General features: G+C 45.3%; 1 protein-coding gene across 5 annotated transcripts in view; it reads left to right on the top strand.

The window, feature by feature from the left end:
• The first annotated feature begins 24605 nt into the window (after positions 1 to 24605).
• The window catches only part of CSNK2A2 (casein kinase 2 alpha 2), a 40135-nt gene continuing 37380 nt past the window's right edge, over positions 24606 to 27360 (top strand). For 3 of the 5 annotated variants that reach the window (XM_058527924.1, XM_058527925.1, XM_058527926.1), the window contains exons 1-2: positions 24608 to 24993; positions 25806 to 25917. In XM_058527924.1, the coding sequence (XP_058383907.1) occupies positions 24890 to 24993; positions 25806 to 25917 (216 nt within the window). In that variant the 5' untranslated portion in view covers positions 24608 to 24889. Of the gene's footprint in view, positions 24994 to 25805; positions 25918 to 27360 lie in introns of all 5 variants that reach the window. The other 2 variants (XM_058527927.1, XM_058527923.1) reach the window with 2 other exon arrangements.

Genomic DNA, 27360 nt, shown 5'->3' with positions numbered 1-27360 from the left:
TAATAAGCACTGCTATGAACATTCTAGTAATGTCTTCTGGTGAACATATGTAGACATTTCTGTTAAGTATAAACTTAGGTGTACACTTGCTAGGTCATAGTATGTTCAACTTTAGTGAATACTGCCAAACAGTTTTCCGGAGTGATTATACTAGGTGTTTACTTCTTAAAACAATCCGCGACACGGGGCACCGTGCCCTCCTTCCCCAATAGTCAATCATTTGTTCACAGACATTTATGAAGCCCGGGTCTGTGCCAGGCTCTGAATGAGCTATTGGAATGCCAAGGTGGAAAGGTCATGGGATAGTCCTGGCCCTGGTGCCCTGAGATCTAATCCTTCCCCTTCCCTTTCTATGTGTGGAGGTGGGGGTGGGAGGTTGGGGCTGTGATAAGCTCTTCCGGCTATGTTTCCCAGGCTCCTGGGTAAGCTGGAGGGCACAGGCTGGAGCCCAGTGGGCAGGAGAAAGGAAGAAGCTTGTGTGTGTGTGTGTGTGTGTGTGTGTGTATGTGTGTTGGGGATGGGGGAGGTTTCCTTCTCTCTCTGCCTTGGGCAACACCTCTGGTTGTAGCTGCATCACTTCCATGGCTCCAGCTCCCACGGGACAGGCCTGTGTGGTTCCAGCTTCCACAGGTGACCCCGGCTCCTGGGCTCCAGTGACATCACCTCTCCCTTGCCCCTTCAGCTAAGGGTGGCAATGGCTCCCCACTCTGGGTGGCTGTTTGGCTTCCCCACTCTTCCGCCATGTGAGTGTCCAATTCCCTGCAACCATGCCCTCTTTTGGTGCTTAGAATGGTTTCTCTTTTCCCGGTCGGGCCCTGACTGATCCTGGCAGGGACCTCCAGGGCCAGTGGGGAGATCTCCAGGCAAAAGGACAAGTCTCATTCACCAAGACTATCGTGCTGATGGTGACAGATGAGACATGTTGGGGGCAGGGGCAGTTGGACGTGCTCTAGGTTGCCTGGGGAGTCACCAGGAGGACTGCTGCCAAACAGGGGCAGTTGCTCCTCCCAGACCAAGGAGCAACATTGGGAGGCCCACCTCAGCATCCTGCCAGATGAGGCCCCTCCCTCCAAGGCATCCCTCTGTCTGGTTCTATGGACCAGAGATCTGCAGGCCGGTCCTCAGCGTGAGTTACCTGCAGTGGCTGTTTACCTTTGTGGGGAGCAGCCCCTGGAGTGGAGAAGGGCATCTTAGATCTCACGGTGTTCCTGGTGTCTTATACACAGTAGGTAATAATAATAATTCACACATGAACATTCACTATGCGCAGGCACAGTTCTGAGCACTTGACATGTCTTAACTCAGTAAGCATGTGTTATTAAGATCCCATTCTTTGGATGAGGAAACTGAGGATAGGAAGCTGAAGTGACTGGTACTCAACTAATGCTTGTTGACGACGATAGCTGCAATAACTAGTGTAGCAGAGTGCTTAAAAACACTGGCTTTGAAATTCAAAAGACAACAGTTTGAATCTGGATTCTGCCCCTTACTAGTGTGTGACCTTCCTCAGTTTCCTTCTCTGTAAAATGAAGATAATGATGCCCACCTAGCCAGGTTCCTGAGAGGATTAAATAATGGGTGAGCATCAATGTAGTAGAGCTTGCAAAATTTAAATATATATATATATACACACACATATGCATATATATATAATATATAATGCAAAATTGTACTTTACTACGTGTATGCCACGCTTGTTTTTCAATCATGCACTTATTTAGTTATGATTAGTAATAGCCAGAAAACAAGCTATAACCTTCAGATTTAACAAACCAACAATTAACTTATTTTATCTGATAAAATAGTATGTGTGATGAATTAACCTATGTTATTCCAAGCCCTAGTCTCAGATCATAAGTTACTGTTTTGGGGATCACATTAATAATCTCAATCTATAAGGTATATTTTTAATACTGCACTGTTTTTAACTTTTTATTTTGAAATAATTTCAGTTGCAAAATATAATAAAAAATTGCAATACACCCTTTAACCAGATTTTCCTCATTCCTCAAATGTTAACGTTTTACTATGTGTGCTTTCTCATTCTCTCTGTGTCTCTCTCTCTGTGTCTCTCTATCTCTCTCTATATATATAACAAAATAGATATTCATCTGTATTTCCATTACCCAAATGTTTCTTTTTTCTGAAACATTTGAGAGTACTGGCTGCAGACCTGATATGCTCCTTTATCCCTGAATATTTCAGTGTGTATTTCCTAAAAGCAAGAATGTTTTCTTATAAGATTATAAAAATCAAGACATTAACATTGATTTAATATTTTTATCTAATATGGAGATCATATTTTAATTTTGTCAATTGTCCCACTAATGTCTTTTATGGTAAAATAAATACATGCATTTTTCTGGTCAAGAATTGCACTTAGTAATTATGTGTCTTTAGTTTCCTTTGATCTAAAACAGTTCCTTAGTCTTCCTTTGTCTTTCATGACCTTGACATTTGTGAAGAGTAAAGGCTGGTTATTTTGAACAGTGCCCCTGACTGTGGGCTTGTCTGGTGTTTCCTCATGATTAGATTCAGTTTCTGCATCTTGGGCAGGAATATCACAGAAGTCACGTGTCATTCTCAGTGCTACACGTCAGGAGGTATTTGATATCATGGGATTCTAACTTTGATCACTTGGTTAAGTGGTTCCTGCTAGATTTCTCTGCTGTAAAGTTACTTTTTTTCTCTTTGGCCTTTATAAGTATCTTGTGGAGAGATACTTTGTGTAAATATACTGTTTCTCTTCCTACTTTCCACCCACCAGTTTTAGCATTCATTGGTGATTCTTGTCTGAATAAATTGTTACTATGACAGGCGCCACATGGTGATTTTTCTAATTCCATCGTTCCTTTTACATTTATTGGTTGGGATTTTACTTTATTTATATCAGTTTGGACTTGTGGATTCTTATTTTATTCCATGAATTATAATCCTTTACTATCATTATTTAATTTGATGTTCAAATTATCCCAAATTTGGCCAGTAGGAGCCTCTTCAAGCTGGCTTCTACATCCTTTTGACATGTCCCCACAATGTTTTGTGTGCTTGCTTACTTTCTAGCCAATTAGATATTCATCTGTATTTCCCTTATCCAAATCTGGAATCAGCCATCTCTCCAAACAGCCCTGGTTTCTTTTAGTAGAGAATTTATACTTCAACTTTTAAAAAGGAGAAAGCAGAAGAAGAAGGTAAAGGAGGAGGAAGAGGAGAAATGCCAAAAGCGCAGGGTGGGGGTGGGGGTACAAATATTATAGTATGTGTTTTAAGTGTTTACATTTAAAAAATCAATGATTTTAAAACAAAAAACATGATTCAAATATAATTGTGTTCCCCATAAGATAGTTACACCAAAAGTTTACATTTGAGGTTCTTCTTGAATTTGGGTCCAAATTATCCCTCTGCCTCTACAGCGCACTCCATAATGGCCCTGAACTAGAAATGCTGAAATGGCCAGGGGAGGGAATTCCCCAGTGTGATGGTGAATTTCAAGGAGCTCAGCTCTGGCTTCTCTGAACCCTGACCTCGACCTCCATCCCCCAGAGCCAATTTGCTAATATCTGTTTTATATACTGGGATTTCACTCAGTTTTATTTGGGGAAGTCTTAGGTCAGTGCGGTGGGGAAGATGGTTAAGAAGAACCAGACTACCTGTTTTCAAATCCTGGCTCTGGCAAGTGACCTAACATCTCTATGTCTCAGTTTCCTCATCCGTAAAGTGGGGATGTATCGCCAGTAGAGGATTTTTTTCCAGTGATACTATTTGGTGTGTGTCAAGCACAGGGAGCAGCAGCTGGCATATGAGAGTATTACACACGATGCTGGTGGTTGTCTTGAATTCACATAGAGGCTGCTGCCTTTAGAGACATGTTCCCATTCTTGGATTTATCACTTAAACTGGGCCAGCAGGAGTCCTCCTACCCTCAGGGATTGGGGCCCACAAACTATCTCTCATGGCCCAGGACTGGAAGATCTCCACCCTGGCCCATCTTCATCCCTGGGCACCTGCAGGTGCTTGTACATCAGGCACCTGCATCAGTCAGGACACTTCCAGTGCAAGTGACAGAATCCCAACTCCTACCAGGTTATACAAAACAAAGATCCATTGGCTCCAAGAGTGCTTCCTCAACCTTCAGGTATAGCTGGATCCAGGGACACAATTATGCCACTAGGATACCAACTCCCTCTATCTTTTCTGGATTCAGTTTTCCTCTATGCTGGCTTTGCTCTGAGGCAAACACTTCTTAAGGCGCAGCAAGATGGTTGATGGCCCCAGACTCACATCCTACCAGCTGACCAACCTCAGCAAGGAGAGAGAGCGGGTCTTCCAGTAGCTCCAGCAAAGGTTCTAGGGCTGATGCCTATTGGTCTGCTTGGGTCACATGCCATCTCTGAACCAATCCCAGGCCACATGCTGTGCTACATCTCTCCTATTTGCCCCTTCATAGCCACTCTCCACCCTTTCCACCCCACTCCGTGCCTTGGGAGGTTGACCCCTGTAGACTATAAAAGCGGACTCTCCTGCCTTCTGGATTTAGGTTGGGCTCAGCAAATGAGAGGCACAGACAGGAGACTGGAGAGGAGGAAGATGGTACCATCAGAGTGTGTATTTTCTAGCTCCTTCCCTTCCAGGTTGCCATGGGCTGGCTGTGTGTCTCCGCTGAAGGCCCCAGCTCCTGCCAGGGTGCCTTCTCCATGCAGCACATTTCTCCTGGGCAGTAGTCACTCCCTCTCCTTGCCCCTTCAATCTAGGGGGATGACAGGTCCCTGTCACTGCAGGCCCTGGGGTACTGTACCAGCTCTTGTTGGTTTCCCTAGATGCTGTGTTCACCTTTGTAAAGAGATGCTTTATTACACTCTCCTCAGTGACTCAGCTGAGCGTGCCACCTGTGTCCTGCTGATGCACATGCTCACCTCTGGAGCACAGGTGAGGTCTGTCTTAATCAACCACAAAAGAAGGAACAGATAGCGTGACAAAGAGGTAAGTGTCAAAATGCTTTGTCAACCTCACGGCATCAGACATGTTGGGGGTGTCAGGGTGTAAGTCAGGGTCCTTCTTAGTCTTGGTTTCATCCTCCTTCCTCTGAGTTCCACTGAATGACGCAGTGAGGAAGGGAACTGGGTTTGGAGTCCAAAGCCAACCACTCCCCTCCCTCTTCTATCTCCTACCAGCCGTGTGACCCGAACAAGTTACTCAGCTTCTCTGAGCCTCCCTTATGTGAGAATACACTGCTTGCCTCCCCCAACGGGTTGCTAGAAGAATCAGATAAAATGATTCCCCCCTCCTGTGGGGAGGGATTGCCGACATCTGCACTTCTCTACTCACTGTGTGTTGTGGGGCCTCAGGACTTCGGGGGCACCCAGAGGTGCCCCCTTCCTTTTCTCTTGTGGTACCATTTGTTTCCACTTTGTCCACAGAAGATCCCAGTCCTCTGCCAGCCGCTCTCTGCATGATTTTGGAGGTAACCTCCTATACTCCTGTCCCCCTGTCGCCAGCACGCTGTGAAGATCAAGAGTGGTAACATCTGTTTATTGTCTCTCTGTGCCACCCCACCCACAGGAGACCGTAAGCTCCTTGAAGGCAGGATACTATCTGTTCTGTCCGCTGTTGCATCCCGTGTCTAGGAGAGACCAGCACAGACCAAGTGCTCAACAAGTACGTGTTGAATGAACTGAGCCAAAGAGGAATCAAGAAAGACCAACTGTTGTTGTTGTTGTTTTACGCCTGTGTGTTAAAAAACAAAATGAAAAAATGTCAAAACAAGGTTACAAAAATTGATGATAACATCACCTACATTATAGGTTTGTTGTGAGGCTGACATGAGATCTTGTATGTAAAGTGCTCAGTGCAGAGCCCAGCCGAGAGCAAGTGTCCCATCAACGCAGAGTGGATTCATGAGCAAGAGATGAGTGCTTGGCTCAGGGTCCCTCTGCTCCTGCCAGCCTGGCACCAGACGCTAAGCTAACACTGGATCTCAAGAGAGACCATTGTCTTGGGGACAGAGGTGCCCTTCTGTTTCCGTCTCAAGGAAGAACACTGTGGCAAATAAAAAAACAAAGAGAGGCTGTGGGCCGGGCTGAGAGGACACTGCACTCAGCTACCAACTTGCCTCTCTGATAAATGGTGTGATCTGTCCAGGCCTCAGCCTGCTCATCTGGAAAATGGGGATATTTACACCAGTTTCATCTACCTCACAGGTGGTCCCGAGGGTCAAATAAGAAAATGACTATACCTTAAAGGTCTTGGAAAGTGAAAGGTCATTAATGAAGCTCAAGAGATGATGAAAATCTTTCACTATCTCCAACCCACACGGACCCAGGGGTCCCCAGATCCCCACCCCTGCCCCTGGGCCAGCTCCAAGAGAGGTTTGTGCAAAGGCCTGGATTGAAATGGTCCCTTGTTTGTTTCTGTTGATTTGGAAAGGACTCCTCCTCTAGGATTGCTGAAACAGGGCACTCTGTAGGCTTCAGCCAAACCAGCAGCTCACGTGGAAGGAGAGGAGGGAGCTATGTCCACCCCTCCTAAAAAGTGAGTCACTCTGTCAATATGTCCTGATATCACAGCTGGTTCTACCAGATCCCCCTGGGGCTGGGGCCTGCCCTTGCCAAGCTGAAACACTCACCCTCCTTGCTTGTTAAGCAAGAGACAGGTGCCAGCCAGAACTACCCAGACCCCAGAACCTCATCATATTCAAAGGTCTTTCAGACTATCACAGTCTTTGTAAAACAATTATTACTGAATGCCATGGAGTGAAAAGAGCGAGTCTCCCCTCCCTCCCTGCCCTCCATCTCACTCCACGCCCCAAAGGAAATTGTTATTAACAGCTTGGTGTGGAATAGTCCAGATTCTGTATAATGCATATTTAATGTTCTTTATTAGGGCCTTATTTTTTGGGCGCAGTTTTAGGTTCACAGCAAAATTGAGGGGAAAGTACAGAGATTTCGCATATACCCCCTGCCCCCACACATGCATAGCCTCCACATTATCAACATCTCCCACCAGAGTGGCACATTTACCACAACTGATGAACCTACATTGACACGTCGTAATCACCCAGAGTCCATAGTTTACATTAGGGTTCACTCTTGGTGGTGTACATTCTGTGGGTTTGGACAAAATGTATAATGACATGTATCCATCATTATGGTATCATACAGAGTATTTTCACTGCCCTAAAAATCCTCTGTGCTCTGCCTGTTCATCCCTCTCCACTCCCAATCCCTGGCAACAACTCATCCTTTTACTGACTTCATAGTTTTGCCTTTTCCAGAATGCCGCATAGTTGGAATCATACAGCATATAGCCTTTTCAGATTGGCTTCTTTCACTTATCGACATGCATTTAAGGTTCTTCTATATCTTTTCATGGCTTCATAGCTCATTTCTTTTTAGCGCTGAGTAATATTCTATTGTCTGGAAGGATCATAGTTTATTTGTCCATTCACCTACTGAAGGACATCTTGGTTGCTTCCAAGTTTTGGCAATTATGACTAAAGCTGCTATAAACATGCATGCGCAGGTTTTGGTGTGGGCATAAGTTTTCACCACCTTTGGATAAATACCAAGGAGCGTGAATTTTGGATTGTATAGTAAGAGTATGATTTGTTTTATGAGAAACTGCCAAACTGCCTTCCAAAGTGGCGGTACCATTTTGCATTCCCGCCAGCAATGAATGAGAGTTCCTGTTGCTCCACATCCTCACCAGCATTTGGTGTTGTCAGTGTTCCAAATTTTAGCCGTTCTAATAGGTGTGTAGTGGTATCTCAGTGTTGTTTTAATTTGCATTTCCCTGATGGCGTGATGTGGAGCATCTTTTCATAAGCTTATTTGCCATCTGTATATCTTCTTTTGTGAGGTGTCTGTTAAGCTCTTTGACCCATTTTTAAATTAGGTGCTTTCTCATTGTTTTATGAGTTTTAAGCGTTCTTTGCATATTTTGGATAACAGTGCTTCATCAGATGTCTTTTGCAAATATTTTCTCCCAGTCTGTGGCTTATCTTCTCATTCTTTTGATGTATATTCAATTTTTAAAATTTAATTTACTTTTACAAGTAATAAAAAATTTTACCTTCTTTGGGAAAAAAAAGAACAAAATCTGCCTTGATTTTTACTCCCCATCTGAGTCTGCTCTCATCACCACCTGTGGGTTATGTCTGTTATTTCTTCTGAGTGTATTCGCCCTCACCTTTCTCTATGTTTTTATTCGTACATATTTCTATTTCCATGGGAAATATCTAGCTCTATTTTATGTGCACGTGTTTTATATAAATGCTGGTATATCATCCTATTATTTGCAGTCACAGTCATGCTGAGTCTTGAAGATCCATCCATGTTAGGATATATACACCTACCTCATTCTAAGCATAGCACTGTATTCTATTAAGTGAAGATATCACAATTTATTTAGCCTTCCCCTATTGATGGATACTTGGATTGCTCCCACTTTTTTCTTTTGTTCTTTTATAAAATTTATTTTTAAAATTTTTGATCAAATTCATGTATATTCATGATATTAAAAAATCAAATAATATTACAAGGTCTATAGCAAAAATCAGTAATGCAAGACACACACATACACACACACACACACGCACACACACGCACACACACCCCGCCTGAGTCCTGCTCCTCTGAGAAATGATTTACTACTATTTCATCTGTTTTTTCTGGCATTTACCTCTACATTTCTGAATAAGATGCTTATATACTATTTCTTGATTTATCAGCCTGAGACACGATCTACTGCCTCCCTATTGTGGTAGACTCAGGTTTAATGCTTTATACCCACCATGCTCACCCACTTGCCTCACCTCTCTCTCTTCTTCCCGTATAGTTACAGGACAACTAGCTGGTTAAATCAGTATTCTTCGGTTATATTATTGTGACTGTGGAAGTATTTTTTTCCTGCCATGCAATGGTTCTCAACTTTAACTGCACCCAGGGAGCTTTAAAATCACCCAGGGAGCTTTAAATAATCCAGAAGCCCAGGCTGTACCCCAAATCGATTAAGTCAGGCTATCTTCAACTCTTTCCTTCTCCAGCTTCCATTGAATGTTTCATTTCTGCTCTCACATTTTTAATTTACAAGACTCTTTCCTGTTTTTTGGTTGCTTCCTGTAGCAGACACTCTGGGCATTAGCCTTTGGCATTCACCCCTGCCGGCTGCCCGAGGCTGCTTACTGCAAATATCTATGATGCTCTGCCCAAGGGCTGTTTTCTTCCAAGTGGCATCCTCAGCCTGAGTGCAGGATAAGCTGGAAGTAATGAAGGTCATTTCCCTTGGAAGCAGTTGCTCGGTCCTTGCGCACTGGTTGTGATGACTCTGAGGCATGTTCTATTCTGTCTCCCGGGGTTCTCCAGACAGCTCCAGCTCCAGGTGCCCACAGTAGTAACTGGCTAGAATAATACACCTTGTATTGTCTTCCTTCCCTTCCCTGTCCCACTCCCCAACTCCTCAACCAGTATTTTTCCGGGATTACCTGTCCAAAATCACTTGCACTGGAATCATTGTCTCAGAGTCTACTTCTGGGACACCCAAACAAAGACACTCCTTTTTTTTTAAATAGAATCTTATTCTGGTTTCTTGGATGCAACACTGTGTTATCTTTCTGAGAATATCAATTATAGTGAGATCTAACATTTGTTTAAAAAGTTTCACTTTTGGGGCCGGCCCGGTGGCGCAAGCGGTTAGGTGCGCGCGCTCTGCTGCAGCGGCCCGGGGTTCACCGGTTAGGATCCGGGCGCGCACCAACGCACCGCTTGGCAAGCCGTGCTGTGGTGGCATCCCATATAAAGTGGAGGAAGATGGGCACGGATGTTAGCCCAGGGCCAGTCCTCCTCAGCAAAAAAAGAGGAGGATTGGCAGATGATAGCTCAGGGCCGATCTTCCTCACAAAAAAAAAAAAGAAAAGTTTCAGTTTTGCCACTCCATGGAGACTTAGCTTGGCCCATAATACCTATAAGTTAATTTCCTGGGGTTTCTGCAGAGATAACTCTCCGGTCTCCCACTGTTATGAGGCCATGTGCCTGGCTGGCAGCATCCTTAGAGCCTAGTGGTAGGAGGGAACAGGGTTCTTCCTAGTCAGCATACAGACTTTCCCATTCCATCCCTACTCTTGGTATGACGTCTCTCCCTGCCTTCTGCTGTGCCTGGTCTCCCTGGGTCTGGAGACTCCCTGGTTCCATTTTTCCTGTAGAACAAACTTCTGCCAAGGTCAGGAAGGCGTAGTTGCCTGGCTGCAGCAGATCTGAAAGGGGCTCCTAGGTGGTTATTCCAGTTACAGTTGCTAAACAAAAAGTCACCCCAAACTCATCAAAACAACAACTATCACTTTATTATCTCTCATAGTTTCTGTGGCTGAAGAATTTGGGCAAGGCTCAATTGGATGCTTCTGGCTTGGGATCTCTCATGAGGTTGCAGCCAGAAGGTGACTGAAGCTGGGCTAGCAGAGGGCCAGGCATCCATCCATCTCTCCCTCTCTCTCTCTCTCTCCTGAGTCTCAGGGCCACTCCATAGGGATTTTCCATATGGGCTGCTTTGAGTCTCCTCACAACATGGTGGCCTCAGGATAGTCACACTGCTTACATCAAGGCTTAGGATTCCAGCATGAGTTCCAGGCTCGGAAACACAGCATCACTTCCACTGCATTCTGTTGTGCAAGCCTGCCCCAATTCGAGAGAGGGGGCATAGATTCTACCAACAGGAGGAGTGTGACAGCCACATGTGGAATACGTGTGGAATGGGAGCTACTGCTGTGGCCATCTTTGGAAAATACAATCTGCCACAGTGGTCCCACTGCTTCTCATAGGGTTCCTAGCCATGCTTCTGTCGGAGATCCTTCTCCACCTCTGACCCATCGCTCTGACTCAATTCCTGGTATTTTTGGGTTTTAGTCCATGACTCTTCTTGTGAGGGGCCTCCACGTACAGATGTACAAGCTGGACAGAACACAGTGGAACCACATCTTAGGGGAGCCATCCACCTTGTAAACACTGTCACTTTGTCTATTTATTATGATCATTTTCCAGCAGATGGCAGTAAAGGGGGTGCGGTGGGAAACAGCACATTATGTCAAGTTCCCACCAGATGGAAGTCAAGTGTCTAGCGCCATTTCCTCTTCATGCAAAGAGGCTAGCGGGTAGCCTGGCTGCTTGTGGGTACCCCCTCTGCAGGCATTTTCAACTCTGCTATCTCACTTGCTCTCCACCTCCCAAAATTTTAACACCTCTTATCTGCTGTTTTCCTAGCTTCTGTTAATTTTTTGTTCTTTGGTGGGTTTTTACCTTTTTGACTCATTTACTCTGATTTTTGTAGGGCTTTGGGAGGGGGCAGAGGAAAATATATGTCCTCAATCTATTATTTTAACTGAAAGTGCCATGCTTCCAATTTTTTCCCTGATGTAAATCACTGCCATAATGCCTCATTGTGCGCATCAGCAAGTGTTAATACCCCTTCGTATAGTTTACTTTTACAAAAATGGATCATGCTATACATATTGTTGGGCGCTATGCTTTTTATGCTCAACATACTCTGGGCATCTTTCAAAGTCAGTTTACATAGACATACTTCATTCTTTATGAGAGCTGTGTAATGTTCCATGGTAGGCACAGGAATTCTATTCCAGAGGAGAGAAAAGGGGGAAAAAAACAAACAAACAGAAAAAGCACCTTTTCCTCACTCCTTATCTGGAGGGAGAGGGATGACTTCCCGGGGGAGTGCCCCAGGTCAGGGAGCAGGATTTGGTGGATGGGGTTGGAGTGTACGTAGTTCTAACTATATCCTTGACTCTACCTATATAATCGTAATCATAATGTGAACACCTCAGATTCTGCCTTTTTCGCTTTGGCTTTATTGCTAAAAACCAAGATTCCTCTATTTTGGCGCTATTGACATTTCGGACCAGAGAATTTTTTGTTTAGGAGCTGTTCTGTGCATTGTAGGATGTTTTGCAGCACGCTTGGCCTCTATCCACTAGATGCCAGTAGCATTTCTCCACCCCCTGCCCCCCACCACCACCAGTTGTGTGTGACAAACAAAAATGTCTCCAGACTTTGCCTAATGTCCCCTGAGGCAAAACCACCCCCAGTTGAACACTGATCTGAAGTCCTCTTAGCAACATATAACCCAGTTAGCTGTTTTTGCTTCCTGTGTTTCTGTTAAAACTAGGTATGGTTTTCTAGGAGAGGATGTATATTCCCAACATGTCCTTCCCCAGTGTGCCTAGACACAGGGTTCATTTCTCTTAACTCACTCCAGCCTTTTTTCTCCCATTAAGTTTATTTGCTGGCTTTTTTTTTTTTTTTTTTTTTTTGCTAGGAAGATTCACCCTGAGCTAACATCCCGGCCCATCTTCCTCTGTTTTGCATGCGGCTCACCACAACAGCATGAATGCCGACGAGTGGTGTAGGTCTGCGCCCGGGAACCCAACTCAGGTCTCTGACGTGGAGCATGCTGAACTTAACCGCCAGGCCATTGGGACCACACCCGATGCTGGCTTTCTTTTAAAGAATTTGGAAAAACTTTCAAATGTAAGACATATTATTGTTGAAAATTGGAAAAAACAGAAAAGTACAGGGAAGAAAATTACAAATTTCCCTTTCAGCCCCCTCCAGGTAATCACTGATGATGTGATTTTGGTGACTACTCTTACAGCCTTCCAGGCTATTTTCTTTCTCTTCCTTAGCGTAGAATGTACATATGTGTGTATATATATATCGTGTATAAAATTTTAAGCAAAATCCCTGTTTTCATATGATTGCATTCTAATATCTCTTCTTGCTTTAAGCACCAGAGTCCTTTGTAGAGGCTCCTTATTTTTGCATCCAGAGGACTCCTCCTTACTGCTCAAGTTCCGACTGTCTGTACCGATTAAGGCGATCACTTGTATGGTACTATTTTTGAAATACAGCAACTGACCTCTGTTCTCTGTGAAAGTATAACTTTAAGAACCTTAGGAACATGACTCGCATACAAATGAGCCTGCACCCAAGATAAATTTAATTTGTTAATGAGGGAACCAGGAGGGTGAAAGATGGTGCAAAGGAGAATTAGAGGAAAAGGGATTATATAGGCTGTCTGGAAAGGCATACTAAGAACAGTTTGCTAGGTTAGAGACAAAACTGATTCATATCCTACGGGGCAATAAGACTGTAACCTTTGGGGTTATCTTTTCCACCAGGCAAAAATCATTTGCGTCTCTACCAAACACAGTTCTACAATTTAGCGCACAACTTTAGAGAATCTGGGCCCCAATCAGCAGGAGAGTTCAAGTCAAACGAAGGTACTCCTCCCAGAGAATGAAACAATTTAGGGCTGGTCTGTTAGACAGTGCCGGCACATGATGATAGGATACATAGTCCGCCTTTGCCTTATTCCCAAGTTTGGGATAATTTCTCTTAATATTCTCATTCTTTTCCCTGGTTCCCCAAGCAAATTCTGCACAGTAGTTCCCTAACAGAAAGCAGCCATGGTTTCTGAGGTCCCCTTGGCATCTCTCATCTTCCTCCCCTCTACTCACATTCTAGGAAGGTAGGACTAGTCTCTGGGGCCCTGGGTATTTCCAATCAGTCACTGCACCTGGCCAAGTTTCCTCTTCCATAGCATCCTGCTCCTTCCTTCCTTCCTTCCTCTCTTTCTTTTCTTCTTCCTTTCATTTTTAAAAATTTATAACTGCTTTATTGAGATACAACTCACATACCATACACTCATTTAAAGTGTACAGTTCCATCGTTTTTGGTATATTCACAAGAGTTGTGCGATCAGTTTAGAACATTTTCCTCATGCCAAAAAGAAGCCCTTTACTCATTAGCAGTCACTGCCTATTTCCTCCCAGCCCCTGGCAACCAGTAATCTACATTCTGTCTCTATGTATTGTCTATTCTGGACAATTGCTATAAATGGAATCATACAACATGTGGGTCTTTTGCGTCTGGTTTCTTTCATTTAGCGTAATATTTTCAAGGTCCATCCATGTTGTATCATGTATCAGTAATTCATTCCTTTTTATTGCTAAATAATACCCCATTAGCTAGATGTACCACATTTTCATCAGTTGATGAACATATGAGTTGTTTCCACTTTTTGGCTATTATGAAAAATGCTGCTATAAACATTAGTTACAAGTTTTTGTGTGGATATATGTCTTTATTTCTCTTGGGTGTATACCTAGGAGTGGAATTTCTGAGTCATCTGGTAACTTTGTATCTAACCATTTTTTTAGGAGTTGCCAAGCTGTTTTCCAAAGTGGGTGCACCATTTTACGTTCCCCCCAGTGGTGTAGGAGTGTTCCAATTTCTCCACATCCTTGTCAACATTTGTTGTTATTTGTCTTTTTGATTATAGCCATCCTAGTGGGTGTGAAATGGTATCTCATTGTACTTTTGTCACCTTGCTTCTTAAACTAATCTTGCACAGAAACAAATTTCGTACAAAATCAAAGCACTGAGAGCAGTGGCCTCAAGATTATGTCTCTTTTGGTGGGTTGAGTCTGATGGATGAGTGAAGACTGCTCTGCTGAGCCATCCCATAGATGGGGGCTCCCAAAGGGGCAGGGCAGCTACACCAAGCCCTGCCCACCTTGGGGAAAGCATCTAGAATATATGATCTCCTTGCCAAAGGTGGACCATGTTCTTGTGGTAAAAGCCCTGGGTTGTTGTGTGAGGTACGGGAGAGGAAGAATGTAGCATGGCCCTGAGCTGGACCCCTTCGAGGAGGTCCCAGACCTCTGTAAGTTGTCATTTGAGTGCTAACGAGAGCAAAATGACCTCCTTCTCTACCCTGCCACACTGTCAGAGATTCCATCACATTCCCAGCTAAGTAAATAAGTTGCTGCCTTTTAAAAAATGTGAATACTTCTGGAAGGAGTAGGCATCTTGAAAGAAGTCAATACCTTATTGTGAATTAGCTTATCAGATGCAGACTCACACCCTGTGGGAGTCAGGGCTCAGAGGAAGTGGGAGTTTTGACTCATTGGGTAGGGTGGGGGAGGGATAGACGCTCTGGTTGAAAAGGGGAAGCTCTGCTGCAGGGGTGACCTTCCAGGATGCCAGGACGGGGCCAGAATTGGATAGATGGGGAGAGGATCCTGCTGGGAAAGTTTTCACCTCCATTCCTCAATTGATAAACAGTGATCACAATGAGTTTATATATGCCACACGTTGTGATAAGTGCTTTGCATACAATTTTTCTACTTTATTTATTTACTCATTTATTTAATGAACACTTATGTCACATCATGTGCTACTGCTTATCTCTCACACTCCACATGCCGCATCTAATTTATCACAGATTCTGTTGGCTCCCTCTAAAAAATCATTCCTGAATCTGACTATTTCTCATCACCTTCCTAGCCATGCTCCTCACTCACTGGTTCACTGCAGGAGTCCTGGCCAGTCTCCCTGCTTCCATATTTACAATCAGAGCAATCCTCTATAAAAACAATGTCTCTTCTGCATTCGAAATGCTCCAGTGTCTTCCTATCTCCATCACTATAAAAACCAAAGTCCTTAAAATGGTCTACAAGTCATCACCTGAACTATTCCCTCTTACTTGGCTGACATCATCCGCCTGCCGGTTCAGCCACAGGATTCCTGCTCTTCCTCAGACACACCAGCGTGCCTCTGCTCAGGGCGATTGCAATGACTGCATGTTCTGCCTAGAACACTCTTCTCCTAGAATCTGCATGGTTTATGCCCTCAGTTCCTCAGCTCTCAGCTTAAATGTCACCTCCCCAGAGAGACCTTTCTTCACTCCTTCCACTACCTAGAAGAGCTCTGCATGGGCCAGATTGCTCACCCGCAGAAAAGAGGGTTACAGATACAGAAAGGGAGAAAACTAGAATGAATTCTATGGTGTTAGGTTGGAACTGGAGATATGGAGTGAACTCATGGTTTTCAATATACACAGATATATATAGAAATAAACCAGATGGAAATGGTGTGTGTGTCTGTCTGCATGTGTGTGTGTGTGTGTGTGTGTGTGTGTATACATATATATTCTCTAGCTCAGTCCACTGGAGAAGGCCTGAGAGCAGTGATGGTCCAATAACGATAAGCATACCTTGTGCCCAGATCTTGGCTTCTAAATACTATTCTCCACTAAAAGGAATCAGGACCCCCTTGAAGAAATGGTTGTTTCCAGGCCAGGGGCAGGGAAAGAACAAGATGAGAGTGGAACATCTTTTGTGTCAAAAAATAAGAAAGTGCTCAGAGGATGACGAAACACGTCAAAAGGATACAGGAGCCAGCTTGAGGGGCTCTCACTAGCCAAATAAGGGACATTTGGAACACCAAAATGACTAATGGCAATAATTGATTATAATCCATTGAATAAGATAGGAATCCATGAGTCCATACCAATATGAATAAATAAACAGAAAGTGTGATGAGGACCAGGATAACTACACGGTTTTCAGAATACCTCCCCATAAAATATATATTCCTTACAAAGGTAAAAAGAGTAACTTGACAGTGGAGAATTCTGGGAGATGCTACCTTGATAGTCAAGTGCTTGAAGTTAATATCTCAAGTAATGGGACAAATAGAAATTGTATGTCACCTGATAGGACGCGATGAGAAGAACACAACATTATTTCTGTTATATTTCTGCCAAAGATACGTAATCTGAATCAAAACATGAAGGAACATCAGATAACCCCAAGCTGAGGAACAGGCTACAAAGAACTGGCCTATAATCTTCAAAAAGAAATTGAGGAACTGCTCTGAACTGAGAGGGATTAGAGAAACATGACAACTGTAACTGTGTGTGGTGATGGTTGTTAACTAGAATTAAGGTGGTGATCATTTTGAAATATACGCATATATCAAATCTTTATGTTTACACCCGAAACTCACATAATGTTATATGTCAATTATATCTCAATTTAAAAAAAAAGAAACATGACAACTAAATGCCACATCTGGTTCTAGAAGGGATCCGTTTGCTCTAAAGGACATTACTGGGGCAAATGGCAAACTTAGTATGGGGTCTAAGGGTTACGGTGTTGGCAGAATGACACAATTCTTGTGCTAATTAGGGCGAGGCTGTTTGACTCCATGATGGTTCCAGCAATGCCACCAATGTCTGGGGTGCTTGCAACCAGGGCCATGTTCTCCCAACCATCTCTCTCACTGTCATCTGCATCTCCTCCTCCACTTTCTCAATGAAGGGATTGGTCCCCACCTCAGGGCGTGGAATTTTTATTTTCTTTTTGGGCATAGATTGTGCTTTCTGGGGCTGGCAGGTCATCTGTGGGAACTTCTGCTATGCTCTGTGTTCTTGTGGGCAGCAGAGCTGGCAGGTCCCCACATTCGTAGGGCCCATCACTAGCATCTGGGCTTTCCATGTCATCTTCCAGTCAAATGGGAAGACTTCCACAAGCATCCAGAAATGATATGCTTCCTAAAACAAAAAGTAGAGTTCCGTGTGCAACATCTTCAAGTTTAGTTGGCTTTTTTGTGGTTGTTTGTTTGTTTCTTTTATCCTCAGGGTATAGCCACTAGTATCCACTGGGGGAAATAAAAAGCTATCAAATCTCAGGCTTGGGGTCTTCTAAATACATGCCCCAAGGTGAGGCATGCCCTAAGTGGGGCCTGGGATACAGGGGGAAAGTCCAACGTCAGGAGGAGGATGGAGGTTTGGTGGAAGAATCCTCCACACTCTTTTGCTTCCAACAATCAGAGCAGCTGATCTTTCTGGAGAGCAAACTTTCCTGCTTTAAGATAACACCAACCGTCAAGTGGCAAGCAAATATCTAGGAGGTCTACTCGTGACAAATTCGAGGGTACCACTAATGCTATCATGTTTTCTTTGTTTTTGTTTTTTTTTTTCCACTACATCCATCATGGAAGGAAATGCTAAATTTTATTTAGAGGTTAGTGAATAAAGATGTAATTTTTTTTCACCCAAGTTGATGACGCTGCTAAGTACTAGCCACCGACCCAGGTTAAGCTCCCCTGGGTTAGCACGTGGTGAGTCTGACAGCCCAGAAATCACTGCAGAAAAGGCCCCGCAGAAATTCCAAGGAGATGATGCAAGCTTAAATCAGGGCAAAGGGTACGGGCATCAAGACAGGAGGGTGGAAGTGAGCTGCCAGCTGGAGAGAAAGCCAGCTGGGCTCGGTTATGGATGGGACGTGGGAGTCAATGGTGATTCTGGACAATTTGGAACAGCAGCTTGGCAGGAAGAGGATGAATGTTTGTGAAGTACAATGGCCTTGCCAGGGGGTGCGGGTGCCTGCTACTGTAGAGTTCAGCCGACTCTCTTCTAAATGTCTGCCCCTCCCCAACCCCAAAATCTCGTGTCCCTCAGGGAAGTACTGCCTACCCTCCAAAATACTCCCTCCACCTTTTCATCACTTACAACTCCAGGATTAAGAATTCATTCTGCAAGACTTCTTGATCCTGACCCTCCTTAAAACGCAACTGCCCTTTAGATAGCTGTTATTTACATTTTAGTCTGAATGAGCTTTTCCATCCTTCCCTGAGAGTATTAGGAGAGTTTGAGTTCACTGAGCTTCTGGGAACAGATGGATGTTGGGGGCCGGGGGCTAAAAGTGTGCCCCCTTTCCCAGTCAGACAAGGCTGAACAAAAGGGGACCCCACTAGAGAACCAGCAGGAAATTTCTGTTTCTATCACTTCCAGCCCGGGACAGGCTGTGCCGCATCCTCTCCTGCCCCCTCTGGGGCACTCTCTAGGTAGAGGGCAGAGTGGGTTGGCGTGCAGCGAGGGGGGCCCTAATTAACACATGGTATTCACCTGTCTTGAGCCTCAAAGCCACCCAGAGGTGAGAGGCCAGCATTCCCTGTAGACTCCTTGGATTACAGAGAGAATTTAAGACCCTGTTCCCCTATCCTCCATTCCTTCCCAACCGGAGAAAAGCCCCCATTAACCTATGAGTTGTAGGGTAGTCAACAGCCTGTAACAAGTGGTTATTTTTTCTGCTTATAAAAGTAAAATCAAATGATTCCAAGACCCAAAGTCATTAACGTATTTCCTTACAGTTCTTTTTCTATGCATTTGTTACACGCCTGAGAACATACCTACTAAAATATATATGTGTGCTTTGGTATCCTGCTTTGAAACAAGGCAAAGCAAAACAAAAGAACATAGGTTGTATTATATATTCTTGTTGCATAGAAAAAGGCCTGGAAGGGTTTGCACCAAACTGTGGAAATATGGAAGACAAAGAAGGGCACCTTCCACTTTTTACCTCTCTGACTTTTGAATTTCTTGAAAAATGTTTAGTAACTATATACTACTGTATGAATTTCCTATTGCTGCTGTAACAAATTACCACAAACTTAGTGCCTTAAACAACACAAATTTATTATCTTATAGTTCAAGAGGTCAGAAGTTCGAAGTGGGTCTCCATGGGCTAAAATCAAGGTGTTGGCAGGTCTGTATTCCTTCCGGATGCACAGGGTGAGAATCCACTTTCTTGTTTTTTCCACCTTCTAGAGGCTGCCCACATTCCTTGGCTTCTGGCTCCCTTCCACCTTTAAAGCTAGCAATCACATCATTCTGACCTTTGCTTCCATCATCACATCTTCTTCTCTGACACTCCTGCCTCCCTCTTTCACTTATAAGGACTCTTATGATTACAGTAAGCCCACCTGGATAATCCAGGATAATCTCCCCATCTCAAATTCCTAATCCCATCTGCAAAGTCCCTTTTTCCATGTAAGGTAGCATATTCACAGGATCCAGGGATTAGGAAGTAGGTATCTTTGAGGGGCAGAAGGAGCGTTATCCTGCTCACCACAATTACTTGTGTCACTTTGTAAAAACACTCATTAAAAAACTCTTATATAATAAATTTTTTCTCATCACTAAAAATTCCTGGTCATCATAATTTTTAATGATGCCTAATATTTCACTGTAGGGATGTACCACAATTTATTTAACTGATCTCCCAATTGGGGATATTTATGTTGTTTTACATTTTCATGATTAAAGATGATTTTCATAATGAATATCTTTGGCCCTTTTTGGGAGTATATTGAATCAGAAAAAGACTAAGGAAATGGATTTCGTGGTGAGAAAGACCTGAGTTCAAATCCAGATTCCGCCTCAATTATCCATCACTGAAGTCTTAGATAACTAAACTGCGGAAATGGGATCCTTTCAACAGCTCCAATATCACATGATTTTTTTTATATCTTTTCTTTTTCTCCCAAAAGCCCCAGTACACAGGTGTATATTCTAGTTGTAGATCCTTCTAGTTCTTCTATGTGAGCAGCCAGAGCATGGCTACTGACAGACAAGTGGTGTGGTTCCACACCTGGGAACCGAAACCAGGCTGCCGAAGTGGAGCATGTCGAACTTGAACCATTAGGCAACCAGGGCTGGCTCAATCATAGGATTTTTTTTAAACAGTTTTCTTGAGATATAATTCACATAGCATACAATTTACCCATTTAAAGTGTAAATTCAGTGGTTTTGAGCCTCAGGGTTTTTGCAGGATTTGATGATATTGAACACACAAATTGTCATTACTATTAATAATTCTTTGATGGTGACTTACACTATTTTCTTAGGCTAGGTTCTTAGAACCAGAAATATGGGATAAAAACCTATAAACCTCTCAAAGGTTTTGGAAATAAGCCCTGTGAAGATAGAAGGTGTTCCTCTGGAGGTTTTAAATTTTTGTTTTTTGGGTTTTGTGTGTGTGTATATGTTTGGATAGAATTTGGTATGAAATTGTTGGGCTATTTGACTCAAGAAGCCCTCATGCCTTCTCCCTTGTGTAACCCTGAATTACACTCACCCCAAACCCACACACACAGTAATTAGGGGAAGTCGATTCTGGTTTACTGAACCTCCCTGCCCTGTCACCCACCCTTGCAGAGCCACCAGCCTGTCCCTCTCCATATCCAATGAGACTCACTCCTTCAGCGAGTGTTGCATTGGTACCATCTCCAACTGCCCATCTAATTAATTACACCAAGCATGCTGCCTGACAGGCTGGCAGGAAAGAGAGGCAGTGGGTCTCCGCCAACTCCATGGGGTACCCAACCTACCTACTAACAAATTGTAAAAACATACTCCATTTGGCTGTGGGAAGACTGACTGCAGGTTTTAGGGCAGAGTTAGCGAAGTGTCAGCCAAACCCAGGAGCACGTTGCACCAGAGTGATGTGTGGGTGAATCCTGAGGCATCCTGGCAGGTGTGGGAGCAGGTTACGTGAGATGGGTGTGGGTTAGGTGGTGAGGGATGAGAGGAAGGTGCAGGAAGGGTGGGTGGGGTCAGAGGTGCACCAGGGTGGAGGTGAGGAACGGGGCCCCAGTCAGGGTTGGTCCTAGTAGTTAGACCAGTGCTTTGGAACCATTTTTGGGTCATGGCGTCCTTTGAGCATCTGATGGATGCTGAGGAAAGAATGCGTGCGTGCGCTCACACACACACACACACACACACACACAGACACACACACCACAAATTTTGCACACAACGTCAGGGTTTCCTGAAACCCAGGAAGTTCATCCAAGGCCCAGGATTAAGAACTTCTGGGCTAGAGCCAGCCCTGATGGCCTAGTGGTTGAAGTTCAGCACTCTTACAGCTTCGGCGGCCCAGGTTCGCTTCCCAGTTGCAGAACACACCACCCATCTGTCAGTTGCCATGCTGTGGCAGCGGCTCACATAGAAGAACTAGAAGGACTTAGAACTGGGATGTACAACTATGCACTGGGGCTTTGGGGAGGGAAAAAAAGAGGAAGATTGGCAACAGATGTTAGCTCAGGGCGAATCTTTCCCTGCAAAAAAAAAGAAAAGACCTTCTGGTCTAGACTAGTTTACAGAGACTTGTCAGAAAGAAATCCTAAGGCTGCATTAAGAGCTTGAGAATGTTTGTGTCTTCTCTAGTAAAAGAGATTTAGGGAGGTCTGTGGGTTTGGGAATTAAATTGTAAAGTCCAGTTATTCCACAAATGCTTTATTTAGTTTCTTCCAGTTTTTATTTTTAAAATGTTCAAATCTACCAAAAAGTTGCAAGCTCATGTAGTCTCCAATTGTCAACATTTCTCCCTAATTACTCCGCTCTCCTCATGGATGCTCGTGCTCTCAGGAACCCATGTTTTCCTGGAGACTTTCCTTACCATTTGAGAGTAAGATGCAGATATTATGATACTTCATCCCTAAACACTTGGCATGTAACTCCTAAAATCAAGAGATTCTCCTTCATAACCACAACATAATCCCCACACTCACCAAACTTAACATTGAAACAATACTATTATGGAACATACATCCTATATTCAAATTTCCCCAGTAGTCCCAATAGTGTCCTTTTAGCTTTATTCTTTCTCCTTCCCTGCCTCCTTCCATCCCTCCTTTCCTTCCTACTTTTTCATCCAGGATCAAATCCAGAATTAGATACTTCATTTAGTTCTCTCTCTCAGGCTCCTTTAATCAAGAACACTACTCCAGAGTTTTGTTTTGTTTTTGCTTGTGACATTGACATTTTGGAAAAGTTCAGGCTGTTTTGTAGAATGTTCCCTAGTTTGGATTTGTCTGTGTTTTCCATGATTAGATTCAAGTTAAGCATTTTTGGCAAATGTTGCATCCCTTCTTGGTGCCTCACATCAGAGGGTCTGTTGGCCCCTTATTGATGATGTTAAGTTTGATTCATGGTTAAAGTGGTGACCTCCAGGCTCCCCTTTGAAATTAATAGGTGATCTGTGGGGTAACATTGTATTTGTTTAAAGCCTCCAACTGAGGCAAATGCTGGGTGAGCCAATGGTAAACACCCAACTCTGTCCTCTCTCTCAGGCTGTTTTTACAGTGCCAGAGGCAGACAATAACCTAGGAAACAAACAAATAATTACAAAATAGGCAGGTTTCTGAAGGATGGAGATAGGGTGCTGAGATAAGAGAAGTATCAACTCTAACACTTAAAGTGAGCTTAAAGGTGAGACTTGAAGAGGAAAAAGGAGTCAGCCGTGGGAAAGTGGGGGTGGAGGGAGTGGAGGTGGCCTTGGTCAACCTTGGAGGGTGGAAGGAACTGAAAGATGGGCATGTGGTGGTCTAAGGGAGGGCAAAGCGATAGGAGAAAGGCCCTGGGTCTGGTAATAATAATGTTGAACACTTAGTATCTGCTAAACACTGTTCTAAGTATTTCACATGGTTTACTTTGTCTAATTCTCTCCATAGCCCTGTGAAGTAGGTGCCATTACTACTTGTGTGTGTGTGTATGAGGAAAACTGGCTCTGAGCTAACATTCATTGCCAATCCTCCTCTTTTTGCTGAGGAAAATTAGCCCTGAGCTAACATCTGTGCTCATCTTCCTTTATTTTGTATGTGGGATGCCGCCACAGCGTGGCTTGATGAGCGGCATGCATAAGTCCACGCCTGGGATCCGAACCTGTGAACCCCAGGCCACCGAAGTGTGAGAACTTAACCACTACACCACTCAGCCAGCCCTGCCATTACTATCTTCATGCTGTAAAATCTGCAGCACCGAGACATTCAGTTATTAGCCCAAGGTCACACAGCTTGTAAGTAGCAGAGCTGGGATTCAAATCTGGATGGATCTGACTCCACAGTCTGTGCTCTTAACTACATTAAGAAGGAGGAAGCAAGGTCTCACCTAGAAAATAGAAAGTGAAAAAGGATTGGAATCAGAGCAACCTGGACTGAGTGAAGAAGTTCCGCTGATAAAGGATGTGGGATGGGAAAGCAAGACAAAAGAACGGCCCAGAAGATCAAAGAGAGAAGAGAGTTCTGGCCTAGAAGGCAACATAAAATAGGCTAAAGTTTGGTTGGCTGCTCCACCTTCAGTCCATGCCCAACCCCCAGCCTGTCCCTTCAGGCGGGACTCTCATGATTCTCCTGCTCTCCATCCTCCCAAACGAAACCAGGGTATTCACACAGTCTCAAAGTATCTCCCCACAGATTGATTATTAATTACAAAGGGAAAAATAGGAACTTTACAGTGAGAAACCTGGCTGGCTGGGGGTGGGTTGGAGGGTTTGTGAGGAAGGCTCTAGATGAAAAGAGTGGGGAAGTCTTGGGGTTGAGGAGTCTATGGGTGACAGGACAGGGTCCATTGGGGGAAGGGGAGGGGTCTCTGGGAGGGATGGACAAATCTTGAGGTGGGGAGACTCTGAATGATAAAAGCCAGTCATTGGGGAGGCACTTGATGGGAATAGTTTGGGTGACAGGAGGGTCAGAATAGGGTCTATGGGAGGTCGGGTGGGTAAATTCTGGATGACTAGAGGGTAGAGAGCTTGGGGTAGGAGTGTCCAGGGAAGTCCTGAAAGGGTACACGGAGGGTAAAGCTTCAGGGCAGCAGCCTGTGGGTTGGGGAGGCCCTTTGGCGAGCGCGTGCGACCAGACCGAAGATGGGCAGATTTGGAGGGGGCTGCGGACGGCGGGGGGCCGGGGGCGGGGCCGGCGCGCCCGGCAGGTCCCCCCGCACTGCAGGGGGCGCTGTGAGCTGGGCGGCCCCGGGCCGGGCGGCGGCCGCTCCTAGTGAGCGCGGCCCCTTTTCCGGATTTCCTCCTCCTTCTCCTCCTCCTCCTCCTCCTCCTCCTCCTTCGCCGCCGCCGCGGCCGCCGCTGCCCCTTTCCCGGCCGGCGGCTGCCGCTGCTGGTGCCACCGCCGCCGCCGCCGCTTCGGGGCCGCGAGCCGAGCGGAGGCCGCCGAGGAGCGCGAGCGCCGCCCGCCCCGCCGCCCCGCCGGCCGCTCCAGGGCCGGGCCGGCTCGGCCGGCGCCCCCCGCGCCCCCAGCCCGCCCGCCCCCGCGGGCCCGGCCTGGCGCGGCCGCCCGCCGCCGCGCTCCTCCTCCTCCTCCGGCGCCCCGCGGCCCGCCGCCTCCTCCGCCCGCCGCCCCGCGCCCCCGGCCGGGCCGCCGCCGCCGCCGCCCTCTGCGCCCCGCGGCGCCCCCCGGTCCCGCCCGCCATGCCCGGCCCGGCCGCGGGCAGCAGGGCCCGGGTCTACGCCGAGGTGAACAGCCTGAGGAGCCGCGAGTACTGGGACTACGAGGCTCACGTCCCGAGCTGGGGGTAACGCCGCCGCCGCCGCCCCCCGCCCGGCCCCTCGCCCCCCACCCTCGCCGGCCGCCCCCCAGCGCGAACCGCACTCGCCCCCCGGCCCTGTCTCCCCGCCCGCTCCTCCGCTGGGCCCGTGCTTCCTCGGCTCTGGGCTGGGAGGCAGAGCCCCCCCCACACATGTGCTCATCTTCCTCTCCCCCCTTTCTCGTCCGTTTCTCCCCGCCTTGCGCCCCCGTCCCTCCCCCGTGTCCCCAGGAATGCTTTCTTAGCGGCGAGAAGTGTAGGGTCCGGGGACCAGAGCCTGGTGGAAGTGAGAGAGCTCTTCCTCCTCACACTTTTGGGTTTCTATTGGGGTGGGAAGTCAGCAGCTGTCTTCTTGAGCTATTACAATTCTCGGCCTTTTTAGTCTTTTGAAATGAGGCTGGGTGGGAGGAAATTTTTCAAAGCTGTCCAGATTCTCGAAGCTGGCCCTGGCTGCCTTGAGGGTGTGAAGGATAAGACAGGTGCTGTGGCGCCCCGGGCAGAGGGGCACCCTCTGCGCCTCAAGGATGGATGCTTTGCTCATCCCTATAGATTGGCTCGGAGTGGTGCCTTCCTACCTCCTCTCCCCAAGTTAGGAGGGACCAGTTAGGTTAGGAGCTCTGAGCAGAGTGAAGGCAGCCAAGTGTGTGTTGTGGCTTTCATTTAGGGAATGAGTTGTGGTGTGATAGGTAGACACTTCCAAGTGCTTGATTAATGGAAGCGGCTGGATAGGGGTGTATAGTGGGCATAGGCCTAGTTAATCCGAAGTCCTGGCATTTATGTGTCGTTCTTGCCTTTCACAGTAATCAAGATGATTACCAACTGGTTCGAAAACTTGGTCGGGGAAAGTATAGTGAAGTATTTGAGGCCATTAACATCACCAACAATGAGAGAGTGGTTGTAAAAATTCTCAAGGTGAGTGTCTTATGAGTGGCATTAAATTTTTTTCCACAGGTCAGAAGGATATAAACGACCCCAGCCACATTCTAGAGTGAGCAATACGTGCTCTTATTTTGCGTATCTTCTGTCTCATGTCCTTCTGCTATTGCTTCTCCCACCCCATTTTCCTGTGAACTTTCAAGAAAATATGCAGACCTGTTTCGAATCTAAGTTTGATAGTTCAGGACCATCCTTGTTTTGAAATGTAGTTACGGACTCCCAAAGTGAAAATTCCAGAGGGGCTCCATTTGTTCCAAAATAAATAGGTATTCAGAAGAAAGAAAAGCCTTTTCATGAAGATTGCATCAGTCCAAGGGCTCCTTGAGCACTGAGTTTGTTACCCTTGGTGCTCTCAGTTGTTCCAGAAAGCAAGTCGGAAAAAATTGGAGCGGGTTCAAAGATGAGTTTGAAGCCTGAGTGGAGAGAAACACCTTGGTGGATAATCACTTGTTTCTTCTCCTCTGGTGATAAAAGTTTCAGGTGAGGTGGATGTAGTGAGCCAGTAGTGCCAGGAAGGTTCATTGTTGCTTATCAGCTAGTAGAAGTGAAATTGGAAGCAGTAGAAGAGTACACTTGAATCACTAAAATAGTAATTGGAACAAAGCAGTCTTAGTGTCTGGTTTAGTAGCTTAAGTTTGATAAGCTACAGCTTTTGTCATCTCTTGGGTGAAGACCCGATCTTAATGAGCGTGAGGAGTTGGCTGAATTCTCCTTCAGGTGACTGATTGTGTAGCTTTAATAACGTTTTATAGGGTGTACTAAAAAGTGATTCTTAGCATCTGTGAAGGGTTTTCATCATTACCAGATCATTTAACGTGTGTGCGTGTCATTTAGTGAAATACCGAGACAACCAAAAAGTAATTAATATAAGCACTTTTATATCTACAAGATTTCCAGTGTGGCCATTTTGCAGAGGCTCTGAATAAGAATGTGGGATTGAAAAGCTGTTTTTGTGTCTTAAGGATAGGGTTAGGGCAGCTGTGCAGCTGTTTAATATGAGGGGTCAGACTTACATTGTCTGAAAATCACCTTTTGGAAAAGTGATCAACTCTGTTAGTACCATCCTAGCCTAGTGTTGAAGAAGCAGAATTGAATTAGAAATAGGCAGTTATTTGTGCTGTTAGAAACACTGAGAGTGAGAAGTGAGGAATTGATACTGAAGATGTGGAGTTTGACTCCCCTCTTCCCTAAATATGAATTGCACTTACAAAGTCACATGGTCTTTTGTTTTTCTCTTTATAAGCATAAATATTTAAAGAAATGCTTCCTTCAGAGAAGTCACCTGGGGAAGCTATACAGTTTTTTCCTTTATACATAAGCATAAATGTTTTTAATATAAGCTGCTTAAAATCTTTCTAGGCAGTAAGCAAGGCATAAATTGAAATTAGGAATATCCTTATTCCACTGCTGTGCATTCAG

Source organism: Diceros bicornis, chromosome 32 (genome assembly GCF_020826845.1).
Source record: "Diceros bicornis minor isolate mBicDic1 chromosome 32, mDicBic1.mat.cur, whole genome shotgun sequence".
NCBI lineage: Eukaryota > Metazoa > Chordata > Mammalia > Perissodactyla > Rhinocerotidae > Diceros > Diceros bicornis.
The sequence above is the reverse complement of the archived record's forward strand: the minus strand, read 5'-3'. Positions and strand labels throughout refer to the sequence as shown.